Raw genomic sequence first — 20,869 nt, 5'->3', positions numbered from 1 at the left:
CAACATACTTGAAGATCTTTCTTTAGTTAATTACATATAGCTTATGTTGATAGCTTTTAATATTCCCACAGTATCTTGCCAGAAATATGTATATGTGTATATATATTACTCTTTCCTTCATGTATCATAATGTATTTCATGGAAGCTGATTTAATCCTTACCCAGTGGTAAAAGTTTTGCTTGGATGTAAAGACTTTTGCTACAAATTAAGCATCAATTTATATTGGCTGTGTTGTATTTTCAAATAACGTATTTCACTGGGATCTTTAAGATCTTAAGTCATTTAAGTATTGGAAATTTAAAGTGATTTAGGCCTGGATGACCTAAAAGAAATTATTTTTACCTGATCTTCTCACAAATAAGTAAGCTTTGATTTGCCTTATTTCATAACATATATTGATAATTCTTAATTCAAGGGCATCAGAAAAGATTCTTCATTTACAGAAATACATTCAAAAATATTGATTTAATATGACTTAATTTGTGCTAGGAGAGGTTTTTTTATATGACCTCATCTGTCTGCTCATGCAAAATGATTGACAGAGTCCTTTATCATCCTAAATTAATTTCTATGGTAGTGTTTTTAATGCTTTTAATATGTATATGTCTAATTATTGTGTGGGCATGTTATTTTTTCAAAGACAACGTTTCGTCCAGTGTTAAATACCCCCATTTGTGCATATGATAAATGGTAGTAGTGGTTGTATTAAAATTGATGTTACAAGCAAATTGTGAGCCTGTTCAAGGCACTGCCAAATATGTGTGGTAAGAGCCAAGTTATTGCATGCTGCATGAATTCCCAATGTGAATGGAAGAACACCCGTTGTTGTATGTATTTTCTCTAACTCCCATCAGGGTCTCACTGTGCGGGCCTGTTTAGCACCTCGGTGCTCGGGGGTTCTTCAAGCGCACCTAACCTACAGGATTATGCTCGTACTCATCGTAAAAAGCTGACCTCTTCTGGCTGCATAGATGGTATGTGCACACGTGCACACACAGATTCATACCTACACCCATGCACACACCCATGAACATACAGTATTTCTCAAAGGCAAGCCTAAGGCCACTGACTGATTCAAGTGGAATCCTAGCACCGTTTGCCTAAATGACTATCAGTGCTTTACTATCCACAGCTTGGAATCATGTTTCATCAAACAGTTAATTGTAGTTAGACTTACGATACTTGTTCAGTTAGTAGTTTTCTGAAATGTGAAATTTAGAACTACATGATGTGTATTCTTTTAGATAGTTGATAAGCTATATTACAAAGAATAAATGTTTCTTTGATCTTTTCAACATTTGCTCATTGTTAACCCTTATTTTACTTACTGATATTGATCTAAATAAAATGATGTGAATAGAATGTTTATAAGTAGAAGAAAATATCATATTGGCAATTTTTTATAAAAATAATTCTAGGATGAGAATATGTTAGGATCACTAGTTGAAGGAGATGCTCTCACCATTGTTAATATACCTTCAGTTTTAATATTCAGAATGTCTTTTGAGACTCGTGGAAGCTTGTCCCTTTTGTTAATAAGTGTATTTATTAGCCCTTTCAGAATTAGCTTTATTTAAAACTTTTTCTCATGTATCTACAAATTTACTTTAGTCAGTAAAACATGGGTTTACTAGAATTGCCAGCTCATCCTGCTTTTCTTTTTTTTGTATATTTCATTAAACACTGCCTCTATCATCAAGCCATTTTACTTCTTCTAACCAGTATTTGGCTTATTACCCTCTCTCATTGTCCCTTCTGCATGTCACCTAATTCTAACCTCCTTATATATTTGTTTTTCCCTCTTTTTAAGTGTCCTTCTTTTGGTAGCTGTTACGAATTTCAGGTACCTGTTTTTCTCTTTCTCAGACGCCACACGCGGTTCTGCTGTTAAAAGGTTTTCTATCTCATTTGCTCGACACCCAACCAATGGTACGTTTTGCTTTTATTTTAAAAGATACTCCCTGCTTCATCCTTTTTTATTTTTTTTAATTTCAAAATGTGGGATATGCAGTATCATCATTTCTCTGTCCTTAATTTCAATTGGCATACGACTCCACCGTATTATTTACCCAAAGTACTGATACTGTCCAGCTCCCTTTTTTAGCTGTAATTTACACAGTAATTTAATACTACTCATCAAACTTTTAGATGACCACAATGATGATGAGTTTTAATTCTAAATTAGCACCTGAAAATTCCATCTAATTTCTCAAGTGATCAGTTTACACAAATTTTAAAAATATAACAACTGATATTCTTTATTTTCTTCTTAATTCTTAATAATTTTAATGTTTTTTCATGCCTGATTTCTTTTCTGATCACGTTTATTTTATTGAGCTGTTTAACAAAGTTATAGAGCCACACTTGTCAAATAGCAAAATAAGATGTATCTTTGAAAAATTCTTGGGAAGCAGGGAGTGCAGATTTCACTGTGTAACATTCTTTTATCCCTGGCTCTGTGTCTAAAGCAAAACCCGACTCGATCTGGAGCACTCTGAAAACTTCACCCAGCATTCACTTTGTCCTCATGTGGCAGTATGGTTTGCTGTTAAGCGACCAATTCCTTTTGGTATCACTGCTTTTTATTAAAATTTGGAGAAATCCTGATGGGAAGAAGACTAAGTTAAAAATCTAGAAAGCTGATTCAATTAAATTGAATTTTCAAGGCTGAACAGGAAAGTGTTTCGTGGCCATTATTTATAAACTGAATTGTTGCATTATTACAGCTTCTTTACATATGGCTTGTTCTTATGGGGCAAGAGGGAGTATTTACTGATCATTTTTACATAATAAGATCAAAGAATTTAAAAGAAAACATACAAATTTTTGCTTTTATTCAGATTGAAGGTACTTTTATTCCTGGAACTTTTTTTCTTTTTAACTGCAAATAAGTCTCTCAAAAACTCAAGTCGGGTCTTTCAAAAGCATTTATGAAGCTAAAGGATTGGACACAAGTTTATAGTCATTCTCCCCCATCCGGACCCTTTAACAGCACAGCTCAATGACAGTGCACTTCATAATACTTCTTGAAGGTGGAGTAAGAAGATCTCATCCTCCACGAGAGAAAATTTAGCCGTAAAGCTTAATGTGCTTTCCCTTCATTGTAGCTGTTTAAATGCTACTCTTTGAAGAAGAAAAAGATCCTTATTTGATACAGCTGCAGCTTCTAAAGAACCCATATGCATAAGAACCTCTAGAAGAAAAACTGAAGTCACAAGAAAAACAGAAGTCACACAATTCTCAGAAGAGACATTGCAGGTTTAAAACTGACTATAGTTTTTGTGCAGAATGCTTATGTGTTTATAGCCAGTATTGCAAGTTTTATGTAGGAGAAATCTATGTTTACTGAAGCTAAAAAACGAAAGAACAAAAATGCTTTTGTTAAATTTAACAGAAAATAGAGTAATTTTATATTCCTTTGGTTTAGGCTTTTAAAAAAAATGTGGATTTTCCACTCATTGTGTGACTTAATGCATGTAAAATGCATTCCTTTCAACTCTAGAAATACTTCTTTTGGGTTTTCAAGATTTCTTTTTTCTTTTTTTATATATTATGTTGTCTTATCTGTCCTATGAATTGTCATTTGACTCTTTCTTTCACTTTTTATTTCCCCTAACTTTCATGTTATTTCCATCTTAACACATATCATGGACTTACCCTCCCTTCATCTTTAGTTCAAGGAACATGGTGAAACAAGTATCTTCTGACAGTGCTTTACCTTATTTTCTGGGCCTCTGTGCAGAACACCTACACCTCTATAGGTGCTGGTCCGTTTCCTCTGTGGAATTTCTAGGCTCCAGTGGTATGTTTTTATAGCTTCTAAACATAACAGCAGGGTGGCTTTTTAAATTGCTGCGCTAACCCTTTCATTGTGCATTAAAGAAAAAGTTTACTAAAGATAAATGGAAAAAAACATAGTCCAGAGGAACTCAATTATATTGTCATTTGCCTGTTGTAAAATCTAACAGGCAAATGCAAGAAAATAGTTGTTTCAAAAGACTTGTAAATATTCTGAGGAAAGGATAAAAAACCATATTGTTAAGTTTAGTGTAATGCAAAGAAAGGGTTTGCGCTTATTTGCATGAATCTGGTACTTTAAAAAAATGCAATACTTGTGCAAGCCTAATTTCTTTAGTGCTTAACGTAGGTGCTTTAGCTGCTATTATGGTTCTAGTTGTCTTTTGTTTTTCTTTTTAAATATATGTAATGTTCTGTCATGCTGTGGTTTGTACCTGAAAATCAAACATACCGGTTTTGTAAATCCTTTGGTTCTTTTCATAGGAAGATTAGATTCTCTTTTAACCAAGTTTCCCTATTCCAGCTAAGACTCAGGCAGTTCTTGGGTCAATATTTCCTCCCAAAATTAAATAAATATCAGTCAGTATTAAAATGAGCAGATGCCTATTGAAGAAGAGAGTTTAATTAATTTTTACTTTTTAATTAATAATATTAGATTTCATATACAACCTTAATTTACATATTAAAAGTATTTCCTTTGGAGGAAAATTAGTTTGAATTTTTGGAAGTAGATGCAGAAAGACTTGTTATTTTGGTTGTATATGAAGCAATTTTAAAAGCCATTCAGTTGAATAAAGTTTAAATGAACAGGCAATTTTTATAAAAAGCAAAGAACCTATATTGTATTTGTTTTTAAAACTGTGTTTAAGTGCTTTTGTTTCACTGATGGTGTTACATATCAGCATGGTTTGTTTCATGAAACTTTTGTGCCATTGTTGAATGCAAACGTATTTGTATTTTGTATTTTGCTTTTTACTTGGCCTGACTTTACTCAGCTTAGCAATTTCCAATAGAATTACTGTGTTAATTCAATAAAGGTAGGTGAAATACATTTTGGAATTTTAATTTCAGCATAAATGAATGAATGTTATGGGATTGCACTAGAGAGTATGGTTGGCCTTGGTATGACTGGAAAAGTATTTAAAATCACTCTTCACGCGTAATTACATAATTGTTTTTCAACAAGAAGTTACCTTTAGCATCCTGGCATCAGGGACACATCTTGGTATCCCCTTATTCACCTGTCAAATAGACCTGATTTTAAAAAGTAAAAACTGAAAAATTGTATTTTTTCTGTCTTTCCCCCAGGTTGTTTTCTTTAAGTGTTATTCTTAGATTTTACCAAAATATAGAATGAAATTGTGTGCATGCTGTACTATGTGATTACGTTTAAAATGAAATCTTTGTCACATCTTGTTCCAACCGCATACTGCATAGCATCTGGTGTCATGACTTCAGAGATTCGTGTGTTTGCATGTGATAGATTGAAAAGACCTAAACTGTCCAGTTCTAAGTAATGGTCTTCTTCCCTTCTAAATAATGATTTTTAAATATCCAACTTTTTTCTCATTTTTGTTTTTTTTCCAGGCTTTGAATTGTATTCCATGGTGCCATCTATTTGTCCTCTAGAAACTCTTCACAATGCCCTGTCTTTAAAGCAGGTGGATGACTTTCTTGCCTCCATTGCTTCTCCATCAAGTGAAGTTCCACGGAAGACTCCTGAAATTTGTAGGAAAAATTATTATTTGATTTGGGGGCAGTAGACATTATCTGAATATAAAAAGAATTACAAAAATATAAACTCAAGTAGTGGTAGTGAATAGAGTTTTAGGAGAGAAAGGGGTGAAAAAGAATATTATTTGTAATTCTTTGGTGAAATATGCAATGCACCACTTTTCTTGACTCCCAGAAAACTTTTTTCTTACGAAAAGAAAAACAAAAAATCTAAGACCCAGCAATAGAAGTCAGCAACATAATAGAGAGTCACAGTCTTTTTTCACGTTCCTACTGTATGTGATTTTATAGTAAACTTTTTAAAAATTACAAAATATCAGTCTACATTAACCTACACATGCACACCTGCCCATCCCCTCACTACTCTTGGTAAGTAAGTCATATTGATTCAGAAAGAGCTCTTGGCTAAAGAGAGCAAATTAGGACAACTGTTTTTCAGATGGTATTCTTCAGAAAATATTCTGAAGAGGTTAATTTGTGTGTGTGAAGAAAAGGGGTTCGTGGCTAAGTATGTTTTGGAAAGTGTGTATCCTATCCCACCTCCCTTTGGAGAGGTATTGTCACATTAGTATGTAAACAGCTAAGGTTCTTCTGTAAGGAAACCTGTATTCCCAGATTTTCCAGAGTTTATTTTTTGAGAAAATACTTTTTTGGGTAACACGTTTATGCATCGTGTAGCTCTATTCTAGGGACATTGTCTTGAGAATTGTTCAAGGCTCCCCTTTTAGATGTGAGCAGTCAGCTGGCTGTTGTCATTTTCAGCTCTATAGGATCTTATGGCATGTTAGAATTTCCAGTTTAGGAAACATTAGTTTTGGGAGAGAGTGTTCTTCTTAGAGTTAAGAGTCTTGCTAGTCCTAGTCATCTCTTAGGAAAGCTACAGACTTTCTCTGTACCATTCTCGTTTTTGTAAGGAGAATGCTGTAAATTTATTTCTCCTAAGATTAAAATTAGAGGTCTTGGAATGAAAGCCACTTTCATGTCTTGTTATTCTCTTCCCTTTCTTGGGCTACCACACTGTATTATTCTAGAGAGTTCTATTCACATTGTCTTCTGCTTTCAATCATCAATGGTGATAGGTATCTTGGTGTGACCCTTTTAAAATATTTCACTTTAGGAATGGTTTTGGGAAATAAGTTTGAATTTCAGAATTTGCTTATGAATGTGCCTGATTCTGAGAATTGATAACACTCCAAATGAAATAACTTCTCCAAGCTTTCAAGTCCAAGTCAGCAAAATGAAGGATGTTCGTCTCCTTTTATTCTCTGTTAGCTGATAGAATGGACAGTCCTGCTCCCCAGAATGCAGTAGAGAACCTGAATAAATTCTCATTCACCCTTTTACTCCTTTTTATACTTGATGTTTCACTGCTTCCTTGGAGCAGAGATTTGTAATCTTAAAACAGAGATTAAAGAAAGATTCTAATTAGTAAAGAAGAACTTAGGGTAGATAGCAGTGCTATTTAGAATTTAGAAGATTTTCAGTGAATGACTTAAAGGTAATAGCAGCAGTACTGATGTCTATTTGTTTTGGAAAGAGAATTTTGGTGGGATATTTATGAAAAGATAATCTTCGAAGAGGTTTTCTGTGGTGCTGTTATTTTATGAAGGCTTCATTTCTGTGGTTAGTGAATTCAATTCACCAGAGTGTATTATTGTGTTACATTAATTGAGGATGTTAAATTCTTTCTCCAGTTCTGATTAGCTCTTCTCTGTATTGTGGATGCAAGTTGTACCCCAATCCCTCTAGCTGTCTTAAAATTTCATGTCATTACTTACTAAGGAAACTAAATGAGAAAGTAAATGTCGTTAATGCAATTCACAGAATTGGATAAACCTTGGAGTTAATTCAGTTTGTTGGTCTTTATTCCCAAGAGCTTTTGGAAGTTCCATGAGGAAGAGAAGGATGCTGAATGGTTAAATCTTGTGTCTTCCATGGCTGCTTCAACTGGAGTGTCTGCTTTGATCCATTTTGTTTAAGATTTCACTTGAGAAAAGTTTACGGTTTCAAGAAAAATATTAGAAAGACACTATTGAGGAAATCAACTAGTTAGTGTTAGTTAGCAGATCTTCTAAAGTGTATGGTTTTTTCGTTCTTCTTGAATAGTAAAGAAAATATGGTGCCAATTATGATGGAAGTATCTGAATCCTGTATTTTATAGTGTAACTGCAGAATTAATATTTAGTAATCTCAGTATATTTACATTATTTATACTTAATTTCTTGAATTGTCAAGGAAGTAGCATCATAATATAGAACTATATTGATTTTGTGGTGTTTATAATAAGGGAGAAGACATTGTTAATCTTCTGTCATTCAGAAAGTTTTTTTCCTCACCTAGGACAAAATTAATCAATATGTGGTAACTAGTAGATGGCTTACAGTGGGGCACTGACAAGATCAGATTCGGGGAAAAGATGTGAAAATACTAATTGGGTAAGTTAGAGGTGGAAGTTAACAGAATAGGATAAAAAATGCAAGCAGGAAAGAGCTGAGTAATGGTGAAGTTAGTGCTTCATATGATGTTTTAGGGACTTTTTCGTCACTTTTAGATTATTTCATTAGTGACTACTTTGAGCTTCTGCCAGTGGAATTTATGTTCCTATAGTGTAGATATCAACCACCTAAGGCACATTTGCCATAATTGTCCCACATAATGGTTTTTCAGAGACACACTGTTTTATTGCTCTCAAGTCCTCTTCCAAAATTGCAAAAATAGGCAAATCTGTTTTTGTTATCTCCCCACCTCTCTTTGTTGAAGGATCCAGAAACTCATGCCAATAGCTCCCCTACTCTGGCCTATCGTTCCCCAGAGGATTCCATACTTAAGATTATCCCTACTTTTCCTTTTCACACCTCTCAGTCTCCCCACTTTGATCAGAAAGAGAAAAAAATGTCTTTAAAATTCCCTTGCATGAAAATGAATCTCAGCTGGGTAATGTAGGAAGACAGGGAGACAATCTGATTTACCTGCTTACTTGTCATCTGGTTAGTTTATTCTTAAATATGATAGTTTAGTAGACCATTGTGTTTACAGATGAACTGTCCTTGAATCGCTACTTGGTATTTTTGAGAGAAACAATTTGGGATTCTTTGTCTTCTGTTACTAGCAATAAAACTATGCCGTCAGTTCTCTGCCATCCTTTAAGAATCTGAGTTTCTATCAGGACAGAATAAAATTAAGTGTATTGCTCTATTCCTGTTGGTATTCCTTTGGTGAATACTGTTAAATGCTAATTGTTTACAATATAAACAGAACATTTATTTGGTCAAGAGCATTAGAGAACTTTTTATAGCAAAGATGGTTTTGCTGAGTTTACTCTACAAACCTAGTCTGTCTTCTCCTGTTATTATGTGTATTCATAGGGCCACTAAATATGTCATAAGAAATCTTCTAAAATGTAAAGATAGAATTGGCAGGAAATTGCTGAATTATTATGTTTGTTTATTTTTTTTTCAGCCTCTACAACTTCACGTTCCAGTCCAGTAATGAGACGAAAAGTATCTTTAAATACATATACACCTGCAAAGATCCTCCCAACACCACCAGCTACCTTAAAGAGTACTAAAGCAAGCAGCAAACCAGGTTAGAAGTGTATGGGAATTTGTATATTCTGTATATCAATTAGATATAGATATTAATAGCTTGCTTTTTAAGTGTAAAATCTGTTTTTAAGTAGGATCATTGCACTCTGGGAGGTGTAATGATCCTCCTAGAGTGTAATGATCCTAGGGGTTAAAAATCTATCATTGTAGCCTTTTGATATGTTTGTATTTTTCCTCTGTTGATTGTCTCCCCCTGCATCTGTTAATAAAATATGTTTCATATTTACACTTTTTTCCAAACTAATTTATGGACTGTCTTCTTTTGTTTTTCTGTTGAGCTTAGGCATCTTTATATATGAAGATTTTTTTTCTTTCTTTACAGTATTTTAGTATCTCCATTCTCAGTCTGAAGGTATGACTACCAAATTCAACGATCTTTTATTAGCTTTTTTCTGTTTTAAGTTCTTGGCATAATTGGTTGTGTCATTGATCCTTCCTGAAATGTTCTCTTATCTTGACCTCCAAGATATTACTCTGTCTTGGTGTTCATTCCATTTATCTGATTTGTCTATCTTTTTGTTTGATGGTTCTTCTTCTTTCTACTTTCTTAGCCCAGACAGGGACTATCAACTCTTCATTTTTTTCTTACCCTATGCCTTTTTTCTTCCACATAACTTCAATTCCATATCGCTGCAAGGCTTTGACTGTCTCCTCAGTGCAGATGTCTTCATTCTTTTCCTCCTTTTAGTCCTCTCAAATATTCTTTTGGTTAAGAGTTTGTGCTTGGGAGTCAGAGGGGTGTAGATTAAAATCTCAGCTCTGCTACTTATTAGCTATATGACCTTGGGCACGTTACTTAACCTCTCTGATCCTTGGTTTCATAGTCATAAAATCAGAGAAATAGTACCCGTTTTTTAAGTTGTCAGAAGTGAATGCAGTAACATATGAAGTACTTAGCACACATGGTAAACACTCACTAAATGTTTGCTGCTATTGTTATTATACTATAGCCGAACTGTTCTCTTTACTTCTCCCCAAATAAATCCCTGTAACACTCATGTCGGTTTTTTTTTCTAAAATGTTCTCTCTCTTATCTCCCACTCAAGACCCCACCCAACCCCCTCCACTGATGATGTATTTATATGATTTTCAAAACAAGAGCTCTGATGACACTCTATACCACTGATTTGATCTGTTATACCTGATTATAGCTTTGTCAGATTACCAGGCCTTATAAATCAGACACAGTATCTTAAAGAGATTTAAACCTTGTACATTTCTAAATAATCAGTGTATGCAGCTACAGATGAGTGAAACAGTATTTTAAATGTAAATTATGGTGTGTTGCATGTACAACTCAAAGCTAGCATTTATATAGTTCTTTATACTGCAAAGCGCTTTCTTATTCTTAGTTCTCGACATGGCCTCCAGAGATCAATACCCTTCTTATAACCATTACTGACGGAGAAACTTGAAGAGAGGTTGTGACTTGTCCCTGTTTATGTAGCTAATAGTCAGTAGACCTGAGATTTGAATAATCTTTGAGTCATGGTACATTGTTGTTCTCTACTTATTAGATACATAATAAATGCATTATTTATACACATTTTTAAATAATAAAGATGAAGTGATGTTACATTTGACTTTTTAAATATGACATAAGCCAATCTTATGAACCCTTCTTAGTTGTGATTTATGATTTTTTTTCTATATATATGTTGCTGAACTCAGTTTGATTGTTGAGGATTTTTGCACCTGCATTTGTGAAGGATATTGCTCTGAAGGTTTCTTTTTTTAGTAATGTCTTTCAGGTTTTGGTATCAGGATAATGCTGGCCTCATAAAATCATTTAGGAAGTATTTCTTCTTCTATTTTCTGACAAGTTTTTTGTAAGATAGTTATTTCATCCTTAAATTTTGATAGAATTAATTTTCTATGTCATTTTTGTGGAAGTTTTGGTAACTTTATTTTTTAAGGAATTTGTTCCTTTTATCTACATCATCAACTTTCTTGTTTCTTTATTATCCTTTTAATCAATGTGGTAATACCCTCTGTTATTCATGATACTGGTAATTCATGTTCTTTTCTTTTTCTTGATCATTCTCACTGGGGATTTATCCATTTTGTTGATCTTTTCAAAAAATTGGATTTGATTGGTTGGTTTTCTTTCTGTTTTATATTTCGTTAATTTCTGTTCTTTATTATTTTCTTCCTTCTACTTACTTTGAGTTTACTTTTTTCCTCAACATAATAAAGGCCATATATGACAAACCCACAGCAAATGTTCTCAGTGGATAAAAACTGAAAGCTATCCCTCTAAGAACAGGAACCAGACAAGGATGCCCACTGTTACCACTCTTATTTAACATAGTATTGGAAGTCCTAGCCAGAGCAGTCAGGCAAGAAAAAGAAATAAAAGGGATCCATACTGGAAAAGAAGTGAAACTGTCACTCTTTGCAGACATGATTTTATATATAGAAAACCCTAAAGAATCCACTCAAAAACTTTTAGAAATAATAAATGAATACAGTCAAGTTGCAGGATACAAAATCAACATACAAAAATCAGTTGTGTTTCTATACACTAGCAACGAAGTAGCAGAAAGAAATTAAGAATATAATCCCATTTACAATTGCAACAAAAAGAATAAAATACCCAGGAATAAACTTAACCAAAGAAGTGAAAGATTGTATGCTGAAAACTGTAAAACATTGTTGAAAGAAATCGAAGAAGGCACAAAGAAATGGAAAGATATTCCATGCTCTTAGATTGGAAGGATTATGATCATTAAAATGTCCATACTTCCACAAGCAATCTACAGATTCAATGCAATCCCTATCAAAGTTCCAACAACATTTTTCACAGAAATAGAACAAAGAATCCTAAAATTTATATGGAACAGCAAAAGACCCCAAATAGCCAAAGGATTCCTGAGAAAAAAGAACAAAGCTGGAGGTATCACACTCCCTGATTTCAAAATATATTCCAAAGCCATGTTAACCAAAACAGCATGGTACTTGCACAAAAACACACACACAAATCAATGGAACAGAATCGAGAGCCCAGAAATAAACCCACACATTTATGGACAGCTAATATTCGACAAGGGAGCCAAGAGCATACTTTTTTCCCCTATTTCTAGTTTCTCAAATCACTGATTGTTAGACATTTCTTCTCTTGTTGTATAAACATTTAAAGCTGTAAGTTTCTGTCTGACTATTTCTTTAGCTACAATTTGCGAAAGTTATGTTGTATTTTCATCCTCTTTCAGCTAAAAATATTTTCTAATTTACTTTGTGATTCCTTGAGTCATGGAGTATTTAGAAACATTGGTTAATTTCCAAATATTTGGGGCAGGCTGAGGTTTGGATACCTTGTTACCAATTTCATATTTAATTTCATTGCAATTACAAAACATACACTGTATGATTTCAGTCTTTTAAATGTGAGACTCTTTTATGGCTTAACACTTGGACTTGGTACAGTTTAAATATACCAAGTGCGCTAAAAAAGAATTTTTATTCCATAGTTCATTGATGTAGTGTTCTCTCAGTATCCATCAGGTCAAGACTGTTGACAATGTTATTCAGATCTTCTCTGTCTTTTCCATTTTGGGTGGTGGGGACACATGCAAGGAAGGAGAGGTTCTGATTGTTCTATCAATTGCTTAGAAAGGAATTTCCACTCATAACTGTGGAATTGTCTATTCTTCTGTTTAATTCAGTCAATTTTTACTTTGTGTATTTTGAAGCCCTGTTATTAGCTAAGTGCATACATGTTTGATTATTATGACTTCCTAATGTATTGACCCATTTATCATCATGAAATTTCCCTCTTTGATCTCTTGTAATGCTTTGTCTTAAAGTTTGTTTTATCAGATGTGAATTTAGCTGCTTTTAGCTTTCTTATGTTTACTGTATGCATGGTGTAATTTTGTAACCCATCTGTATCTTTATATTTAAGGGGGTTTTTTGTAGACAGCATGTATTTGACTTTTTTAAGAAGCCATTTTAACAATATCTGCTTTATGGTTGCAATGTTTATAGTCCCTTAACATTTAATGTAATTATTGATATGGTTGGGTTAGTTCTACTATTTTATTTTCTGTTTATTCCTTCTAATTGTTGTTATTATTCTTCTTTTATTCTTTCCTGCCTTGTTTTGTGTTAATTCATTGTTTTTTAGAATTTCGTTTTCATTTCTGTTGGCTTTTTAGCTGTAACATTTTGCATTATCCTTTTTTGGTAACTGTAAATATACATCTCTAACTTCCCGTGGTCTACTTAGAATTAATTTTATACCACTTAGAGTGAAATGTAGAAGCCTTGCAACTGTATAGGTTCTTTACCTTCCCCTCCTCCCATCCTTTACACAAAGTTACCCATATATGTCACTTCTACATATATTGTAAGAGCGACATGCAATGTTATCGTGTTTGCTTTAGACAGTCATATGTATTTTAAAGAAATTAAGAGGAGAAAAAAAGTCTTTTATTTATCCACATATTTGCCATTTTTGATGCTTTTCATTCCTTCTTCTAAGTGTTTGTTTCCATCTAATTTCATTTGCTTTCAACCTGAATATTTTAGCATTTCTTATACTGCAGGTCTGTTATTGTTTGAAACATCTTTATTTCACTTTCATTCTTGAAAGGTAGTTTTGCTGGAAAAGTTCTGGGAAGAAAGTTTTTTCTTTCAGTATTTTAAAGATGTTGTTCCACTGTCTTCTGGTTCCCATTGTTTCTGATGAGAAGTCTTTGTTAATCTGAATTGTTCCCATGTCTGTGGTGGTTAATGGGTTATTTTACTCTGCCTGCTTTCAATGTTTTCCCTTTCTCTTTGGTTCTCAGCTGTTGGACTATGGCATGCTTAGGATTTTTTTTTTTAGGTAATAATCCTGGTTGATGTTCACTTTTACCTGCTGTCTCCATTCTGCTGTTAAACCCATTCAGTGAATTTTTATTTCAGATATTTATTTGTTAATTTTAGACAGTATTGTTGATTATTTTTTTTCTTTGGAGATTTCCTATGTTTTTATTCATTATAAGCATATTTTCCTTTGTTCTTGAGTATAGTTAAAATAGTTGCTTTAAAATTCTTGTCCCTGTTAATCTGGCTGATTTCAGGATTAGTCTGTCAATTTACCCACTCTCAAGAAGAAAGATGTTTTCCTACTTTTTCATATTTTGAGTAATTTTTTATTGTGCTTTAGACATTGTCAATGATATGTTGTAGAAACTCTAGATTCTGTTATATTCCTCCAAAGAGTATTGGGTTGCTTTGGTTTTTTTAAAGCAAAGAGTTAACCTTGGCTGAGCTCAGTTTGCAAAACTGTGTCCCTTGAAGTGGTTGACAGCTCAAATTTCACTTCACTTCTTTTAGCCTTATCTAGACTTCTTGGAGCTCACTCTGCTCACTCCATAACTTGGATCAGGGTTTATACAAAGAACTGAGGGCTCTCCTTTTTGGGATTTCTCTCTTGACTTTCCAGAAACTATAACTGCCCTAGTACTTGTCTTCTGGTTCTTCATGCTAGTAAGACTGAGTTTTATGTTGGAGTTTTAGCTATTCCACATGATGCAGACTGGATCCTGTCCTTAGGCCAAAAGCTTTAAAAAAGGGCAGGGGTAGGGAGGGCAAGGAGGACTCATCCCATGTTGTTTCCTTCTTCCAAGTATTGATTCTTGTCCGGTATATGCCTGCTTTTATTCGCTCTTCAGTGTCTTTGGGTAGTTGTTTTTCCTATTTTATCCAGAGTTTATACTTGTTACCTGCAGGACAATTGATCTGACTGTACGTTACCCTTCCATACCAGAATGTAACTCGGCTTAGAATGACTTTTTGATAACTCATTAGGGCTTGATGTTGGTTTGGATGTTGAAGGATGAGTCCTAAGTCAAGAACGTTTCTAGTTGCCTAACATTTTAGCTTTTTAGAGAATGGTGAGATAGGAGTTATAGGAGAAAATAGGTGTTTATAGGGAAAATGATGAGTTCAGTTTTAAACCTGTTAAGTTTGTGTTTCCTGTGAGATATCTATATAGAGATTTCTAGTAGGATATACACAATGTACAGATCTTGAGGTGAGGGAAAAGGCCTGGGCCAGAAGTATAAATTTGAAGTCATTAGCATAATAGATGGTAGTTAAAAATGATGAAAAAAATTAGTCTCCTAAGAAGAATGTAAAGTGAAAAGAGAAATTTGTGAACACAGCCCGTTGGCATTACTTTTCTGTATTGGTGTCAAATTCTAAAAAGAAAAAAGTTAAAAATGCTATATTACATGTTTACAATGTTTCATTTACATCACAATTCTAACACAAGATGACTTATTTTGTTATTTAGCAGTATTACTTGAACTTGGATTGCTTGTGAAAATCTAAGCAATAGTTTTTATCTTTTTGTACAGCCACCAGTGGACCTTCCAGTGCAGTTGTTCCTAATACCTCATCTCGGAGAAAGAGTATTACTAGCAAAACAGAAATGCATGAACACAAAAAAAGCACTGGGAAGAAGAAATGAAATCTTTTTAGCAGAAGCTGGAACTCCTTATACTTATAAAAATCATGTGTTCAGTAGAAAAAGACGTGTAATAAACGTTGACTGAAAACTGTCAAAGCAAGTAATTTATGGTTTCTCTTTATACATCTCTGTCTTCATTAAAAAATAGGTTAAATCTAGAGAATACTTTGTATATATGTAGGTACGGAACTTTTGTCATGATCTGGAAATGTTTAAAACAATGTTTATTTAGCATTTTATAAATGGCAAAACTTATGGTGATGAAGATCTGTCATTCTTAACGTGGTGTTTACCATGTGCCTGTGGTAAAGAAAAGGAACATAAAGCTCAGCTGGCCTGTACCACTGTCACACCAGTGATGCTATTTACTGAAGAATCTGTGAGGTAGCCTCTGTACACACTTTCATTTTCATGGGATTGCATGTTGGCTGTGAAAAACTATAGCTTGGATTGAAATTTGATGGCCAGGATTACATATTGGGAACTTGTAATAGGTATATTTCCAAAGAGATTTCATTGACCATTTAGATTAGAAAGCTTTTTTTTTTTCTCCCAATTGTTACAGTTACGTATACTGCAATATTTAATAACTGGAGTGTTAGCATATGAGTTATTTTTTCAGTCAGTGCTTCGAATTTTTTTATTGTGCATTATTTAATATTATTACATATACAGCTGGGATAACTATACTTTTATGCACACAAATTTGTATATTAATTTTTAGAAAATATTTTCTTTATATATTTCCTTACCATAAGGTGCTTTTGTTCATCAGGAAAATTTTGCTTCATATATTGGCAAGAAAGACATCTTTAGAGTTTCCTTTTAAGAGATATGGTTGACAAGTTCATAAATGTTATGCTTACTTTCAGAATTCTTTTTACATCTAAGGAACTCAGTTCAAAAATGGAAATCGTCAACGTGAGAAGAATATCTGAATTCTGTAGTTAGTAGATATTATGTATAGCACCTGTTTTTACCATTTCCATTCTTATCTCCGGTGTATCAGTTGATCTCACTAAGAAAGCTTAAATATGAAGCATTTGAAATAAATGCTCTTTTCAAATGATTAGATTTTGAAGGAAAATTAAGATCATTGTGTTATGATTTTACCTATGATGTGAAAAAATATTTATTATCCTTGGTGCTTTTTTTCCCTTAATGCACAAATAGTTACAGACCACTTGAAATAAACCGTAAACCAAACAGCGCAACCTAAGAATTCTGTGCATTGCCGGTCAGATAACTTACATTCCTAAAGCTTTAGTTTGAAGCTTATGTTTAGAAAAATTATTGAATTCTTGTATGAATATAACTATTAAAATTCTTCAAAAGAGACTCTCCTAACCTTAAATCATCATATATGTACTGACTTTTAGAAAATAAGTATATTACGTGTTAGTTTTAGAAGGTACCAGATGCAAAAGTCATAAATACATACAACTGTATGTTCGTATACTTCACATGAATGTAAATGTATTATATGGAGACATGTCTTGTAAACAGTTGGCTGTATCTAAGCTTTCTGTATGTGGAAATGTGGTTAATGTGCTCATTGTGGGAGTAAGGAAACTATTTTTATTTTTTAAGTGGAACTGAATTAAAATATTTTATTTCCTGAATCAGAGAGTGACTTAAATGGCAAATAATTTTTTATTTCTCTTCTTGATCTACTTCCTTTTAGCTTTCAAAGTAGAAATAATGAGGAAAACTGTTTCAGTATTAAACAATGCTTGTCTTAGATTGTTAAATACAATTTATTGTTATTGGCCATACATATTGCAATATATTGCTTTCCACGGAAATTAACTAGAAAGGTCGGTACAACTCACTTTTTCTATTGTTATTCAAGAACTGTGATCTCACTATAGTCACTAAACTGGACAGTCTTATTTGCAAGAATCTTAGAATCATTTTCCAGAACGAAAAAAAAGTCTTTCATATCAGAGAAGAAATTATAGTTACCACTGTTTAGTGGAAGTTTGACTGAAGCATCTGTTTCTCACTTTATCCTGGGAAAGTATGTTTTTTTGTTTGTTTGTTTTTTTAAATGCTAGAAGATTCCTTCTTGCCACCTAATCCTCCAACCAGCAAAGAGCTGAGAAAGCCCAGCTTGAGGAATGGCCCAGTCATCCCAGGATGTTAGTCTTCATAGTGCATTGTTCAATCTTTTCACCCTTAAACACCCTGCATCTGAACTCAGAGCTAACTTTGCCCTTGAAGTCTAGTGCCAGCAGATTCTGCTGCTCTGGTTCTGACAAGCTCTCATAGTCCGTTCTCAACTGCTAGCAAATGTTTTTGGGATGTTCTACCAATCGAGTTCAGGAGAAAAGTCTCATGTTTCCTTTAAGCAGGAAATGGAGGCAGAAGGAAGACAGTAACAGGACAGAGAACATGCAGCAGTGTGCTTAACATACATGGAGCCAACGGGCTTTAGATGGCAATTATGGGAGAAAAGTTAAATGTTTAGTTCTTCAAGAAATATCTAATTAAAACTATAGACAAGAGAAAAGTCTGTTTTGGTCAGGGCCGCCCAGATTCCCTCCAGGTTCTGCTGACTCTGATCTACATGCCTACTAGTATCTAGCTTCAGGCCAGTTTGAACTAAGGCTTTACATTTTTGTCCTGTACCTTGTTTGGTATAAAGTTCTCAGTCTTGTGTGCTTATCAAAGTTTGCCTTACATATAGAGTTCATTAATTTTACATCACTTGATCTTTATAATGTAGACTACCTGTATTTATTGTTCTAAAGTTAGGATCACTTCTGTGGTGGCCCAGCCGTTCCCTCTCTAGCTTCTCTAATTCTTCCCCTGTACATGGAGCTTTCACAAACAGCTGCTGTTCTTGCCCACGGGGACAATTTTTACACTACTTCTGGAATCTCTTGTGATAAGGAGTCCAAGTAGAAACAGCTCTCCCTTTGTAGAGAATCATGGGTACCAAATTATTGCCATGTAAAGTTTTCTTTATATGGGTCAATTTTTGTGGACGTTCTAGTCTCTTTTTCAGAGAATGAAGGGCTATCTAAAATCTATTATACTATATATAAATTATATCTTAATTAATTAGTTAAATGTATTTAGATTTTCTGTAACCTGCTTTTCCTTTGGTCCACATGCTTAGTCATGACTTGAGAGAGAGGTAAATTAAACTTCCCACTTAGGGATTTCTGTCAGTTTCTCCTTTTTTTATCAGCTTTTACTTTTTTCTATATAGTATGTGGCTGTTTCCTGTTGCATATAAATTCACGACTGTTAGATTTCCATTGTGAGTTTTATCTTTATCATTACAACAATATCTTTTTTTTGATCTCATTGGATGCTTTTGCCCTATAGTTTAAAATGTCAAATACTAAGATTATGACCTGTGTTTTATTTTGGCTTTCATCTGCATATTATACCTGTATCCATTTTTAAATTTTTTATGTTTGCGTCACTTTGTTTAGGTATTTTATTTTAGTATAGTATATAGTGGGTTTTGGTTTGTGCTTCAATTTTAGGATTCCTCTTATTTAATACATTAGTCTATTTATATATATACTGTATCTTTGCTTTTAGGTTATACTTTCTGTTTTTATTTTTAGTTTTTTTATCTTTTTGTAACAATACTTTTCATTGCAAATAAGAAAAGCTCCAATTGAAACTGGCTTAAAATCATAAGGAAATTTATTATTACACGTTTCCGAAGGTCCGGAGGAGGAGTGGGCTCCACAGTTCTATCAGCCATTATGACATCAAGGACCCAGGTTCTCTCCCTCTCCCCTCTAGCATAGTATAAGCTATCCCAAAGTTGTTTCCCTCATGTTCGCAAGATGGCTGCCAGTGACAGGGCTACCTGTTTCCTTGTTTATGTCCAACACAACAAAAATTGAGGAAAATTCTCTCTCAACCATGGAATAGTGAGTCTTTCACTTCAGTGTGACTGGGCTAACTTATTTGGTCATCTGTCTACACCTAGATGAATAACATTCTCCAAGAGAATTTCATGAACTCAGTGGCCCTGGAGATGGTGATGGGGTCAGGTTATCCCAAAAGCTTCAGCACTGTTGATATTTTTTACCAGATAATTCTTCATTGTGGAAGGCTGTCAGCGCGTTGTAGGATGTTTGGCAGTATCCCTATGCCAAGTTGCAAGGATTGGTGTCAATCAAGACAATGAGCCAAAATGAAAATAACAAGTCTTTATTTACTTACTGTAATAACATAAGCAAGAGGCCAAAGGGGAAAGTTATTCTGGCTCTTCACTGTTCCCTTTCCCCCACCATGGAAGGGCACTGAGCAAGGGTCAATCAAATGACATGCAGTGCAGGTGTGGGAAATTGTCTCACGAATACATTTTCTATTTAAGAACATTAAATTATACGAAAGTATTTATGAAACTAAAATCTAAAGGATGGTAAGGAGCACTGAACAAAAGTTTCCTGCGTTTTATGAACCCAGGGGACTGGGGGCAGAGAGATGAGTAAGGACTAGGAGTGGAAAAAAACTGGAGAGCTTTTTGGTCAAGCCCTCACTCTTCCCGTAGCCCATAAGTAGATGTCTGAAAAATGTTGCAGCCAAGGTCCCCTGATAAGGAGGCCTCCGAATAAAAGTGCCTCGGCTAGGAATGCAGATATGCATGGCAGCATGCTGGCCCCTGGGGGCCTGAGTCGTTGACCGCAACTGCCTTGGAAGACTGTGTGTGGGGAGGGCGTTCCCCCATGAAGCTGCCAGGCAAAGCCTTGGTAATTGCCTGTGGTAGGGCCTGAAAGCTCACATCCAGGACATTGACCTGGAACCAGTGTCCTCATCCTGGCCTTTACCCTAAATGCCAGTAGCATACCCCCAAATTGAGTCAACAGTGTGTCCACACGTTACCAAATGTCCACTAGGGGGCAGAGTCACCCTCAGTTAACCACTGACCTAAGGCGTGTGATTGTGTGACGAAAGGATGGACATATGACCAACATCAGGGTTCTGATAGGAAAGGGAGGGGGGCATGCAGGGGCAGAGGGATGGGTAACACATAACTAATGAACAATGTACGCTGCACTTGCATTATATTATCTGTGTTTGCTATAGTTGCCTTTTTTCGACTAGTCGTTTTCTTCTTAAGTGTGATTTTGAATTATATATTTAATTTGCTTTTGATTCCCAGCTATGAGCAATGTCCAATTAGTATACTTCTTTATACCCTTTTCTCTACTGCACAGTTTTAGTTTTGATTGTGTTAGTTCCTTGGTTCTTCTTGTGTTTAACTGTATACCTATGAATATGTTTGTGTCTTTGTTA

At 34.3% G+C, this 20,869-nt stretch overlaps 1 protein-coding gene across 50 annotated transcripts in view; it reads left to right on the top strand.

Moving 5' to 3' along the window:
* PPIP5K2 (diphosphoinositol pentakisphosphate kinase 2) overlaps positions 1–17,220 on the top strand; it is a 67,456-nt gene extending 50,236 nt beyond the window's left edge. For 12 of the 50 annotated variants that reach the window (XM_070234489.1, XM_070234496.1, XM_023617914.2 and 9 more), the window contains 6 exons: positions 856–975; positions 1,868–1,930; positions 3,744–3,803; positions 5,387–5,527; positions 8,993–9,118; positions 15,486–17,220. In XM_070234489.1, coding sequence (XP_070090590.1) covers positions 856–975; positions 1,868–1,930; positions 3,744–3,803; positions 5,387–5,527; positions 8,993–9,118; positions 15,486–15,598 — 623 coding nt within the window. In that variant the 3' untranslated portion in view covers positions 15,599–17,220. Of the gene's footprint in view, positions 1–855; positions 976–1,867; positions 1,931–3,108; positions 3,804–5,386; positions 5,528–8,992; positions 9,119–15,485 lie in introns of those variants that run through there. The other 38 variants (XM_070234503.1, XM_070234491.1, XM_014730744.3 and 35 more) reach the window with 10 other exon arrangements.
* The last annotated feature ends 3,649 nt before the right edge of the window (positions 17,221–20,869 follow it).

This window comes from Equus caballus, chromosome 14 (assembly GCF_041296265.1).
Source record: "Equus caballus isolate H_3958 breed thoroughbred chromosome 14, TB-T2T, whole genome shotgun sequence".
Taxonomy (NCBI): domain Eukaryota; kingdom Metazoa; phylum Chordata; class Mammalia; order Perissodactyla; family Equidae; genus Equus; species Equus caballus.
Note: the sequence above shows the minus strand (reverse complement) of the source record. Positions and strands in the feature narration are given on the sequence as shown.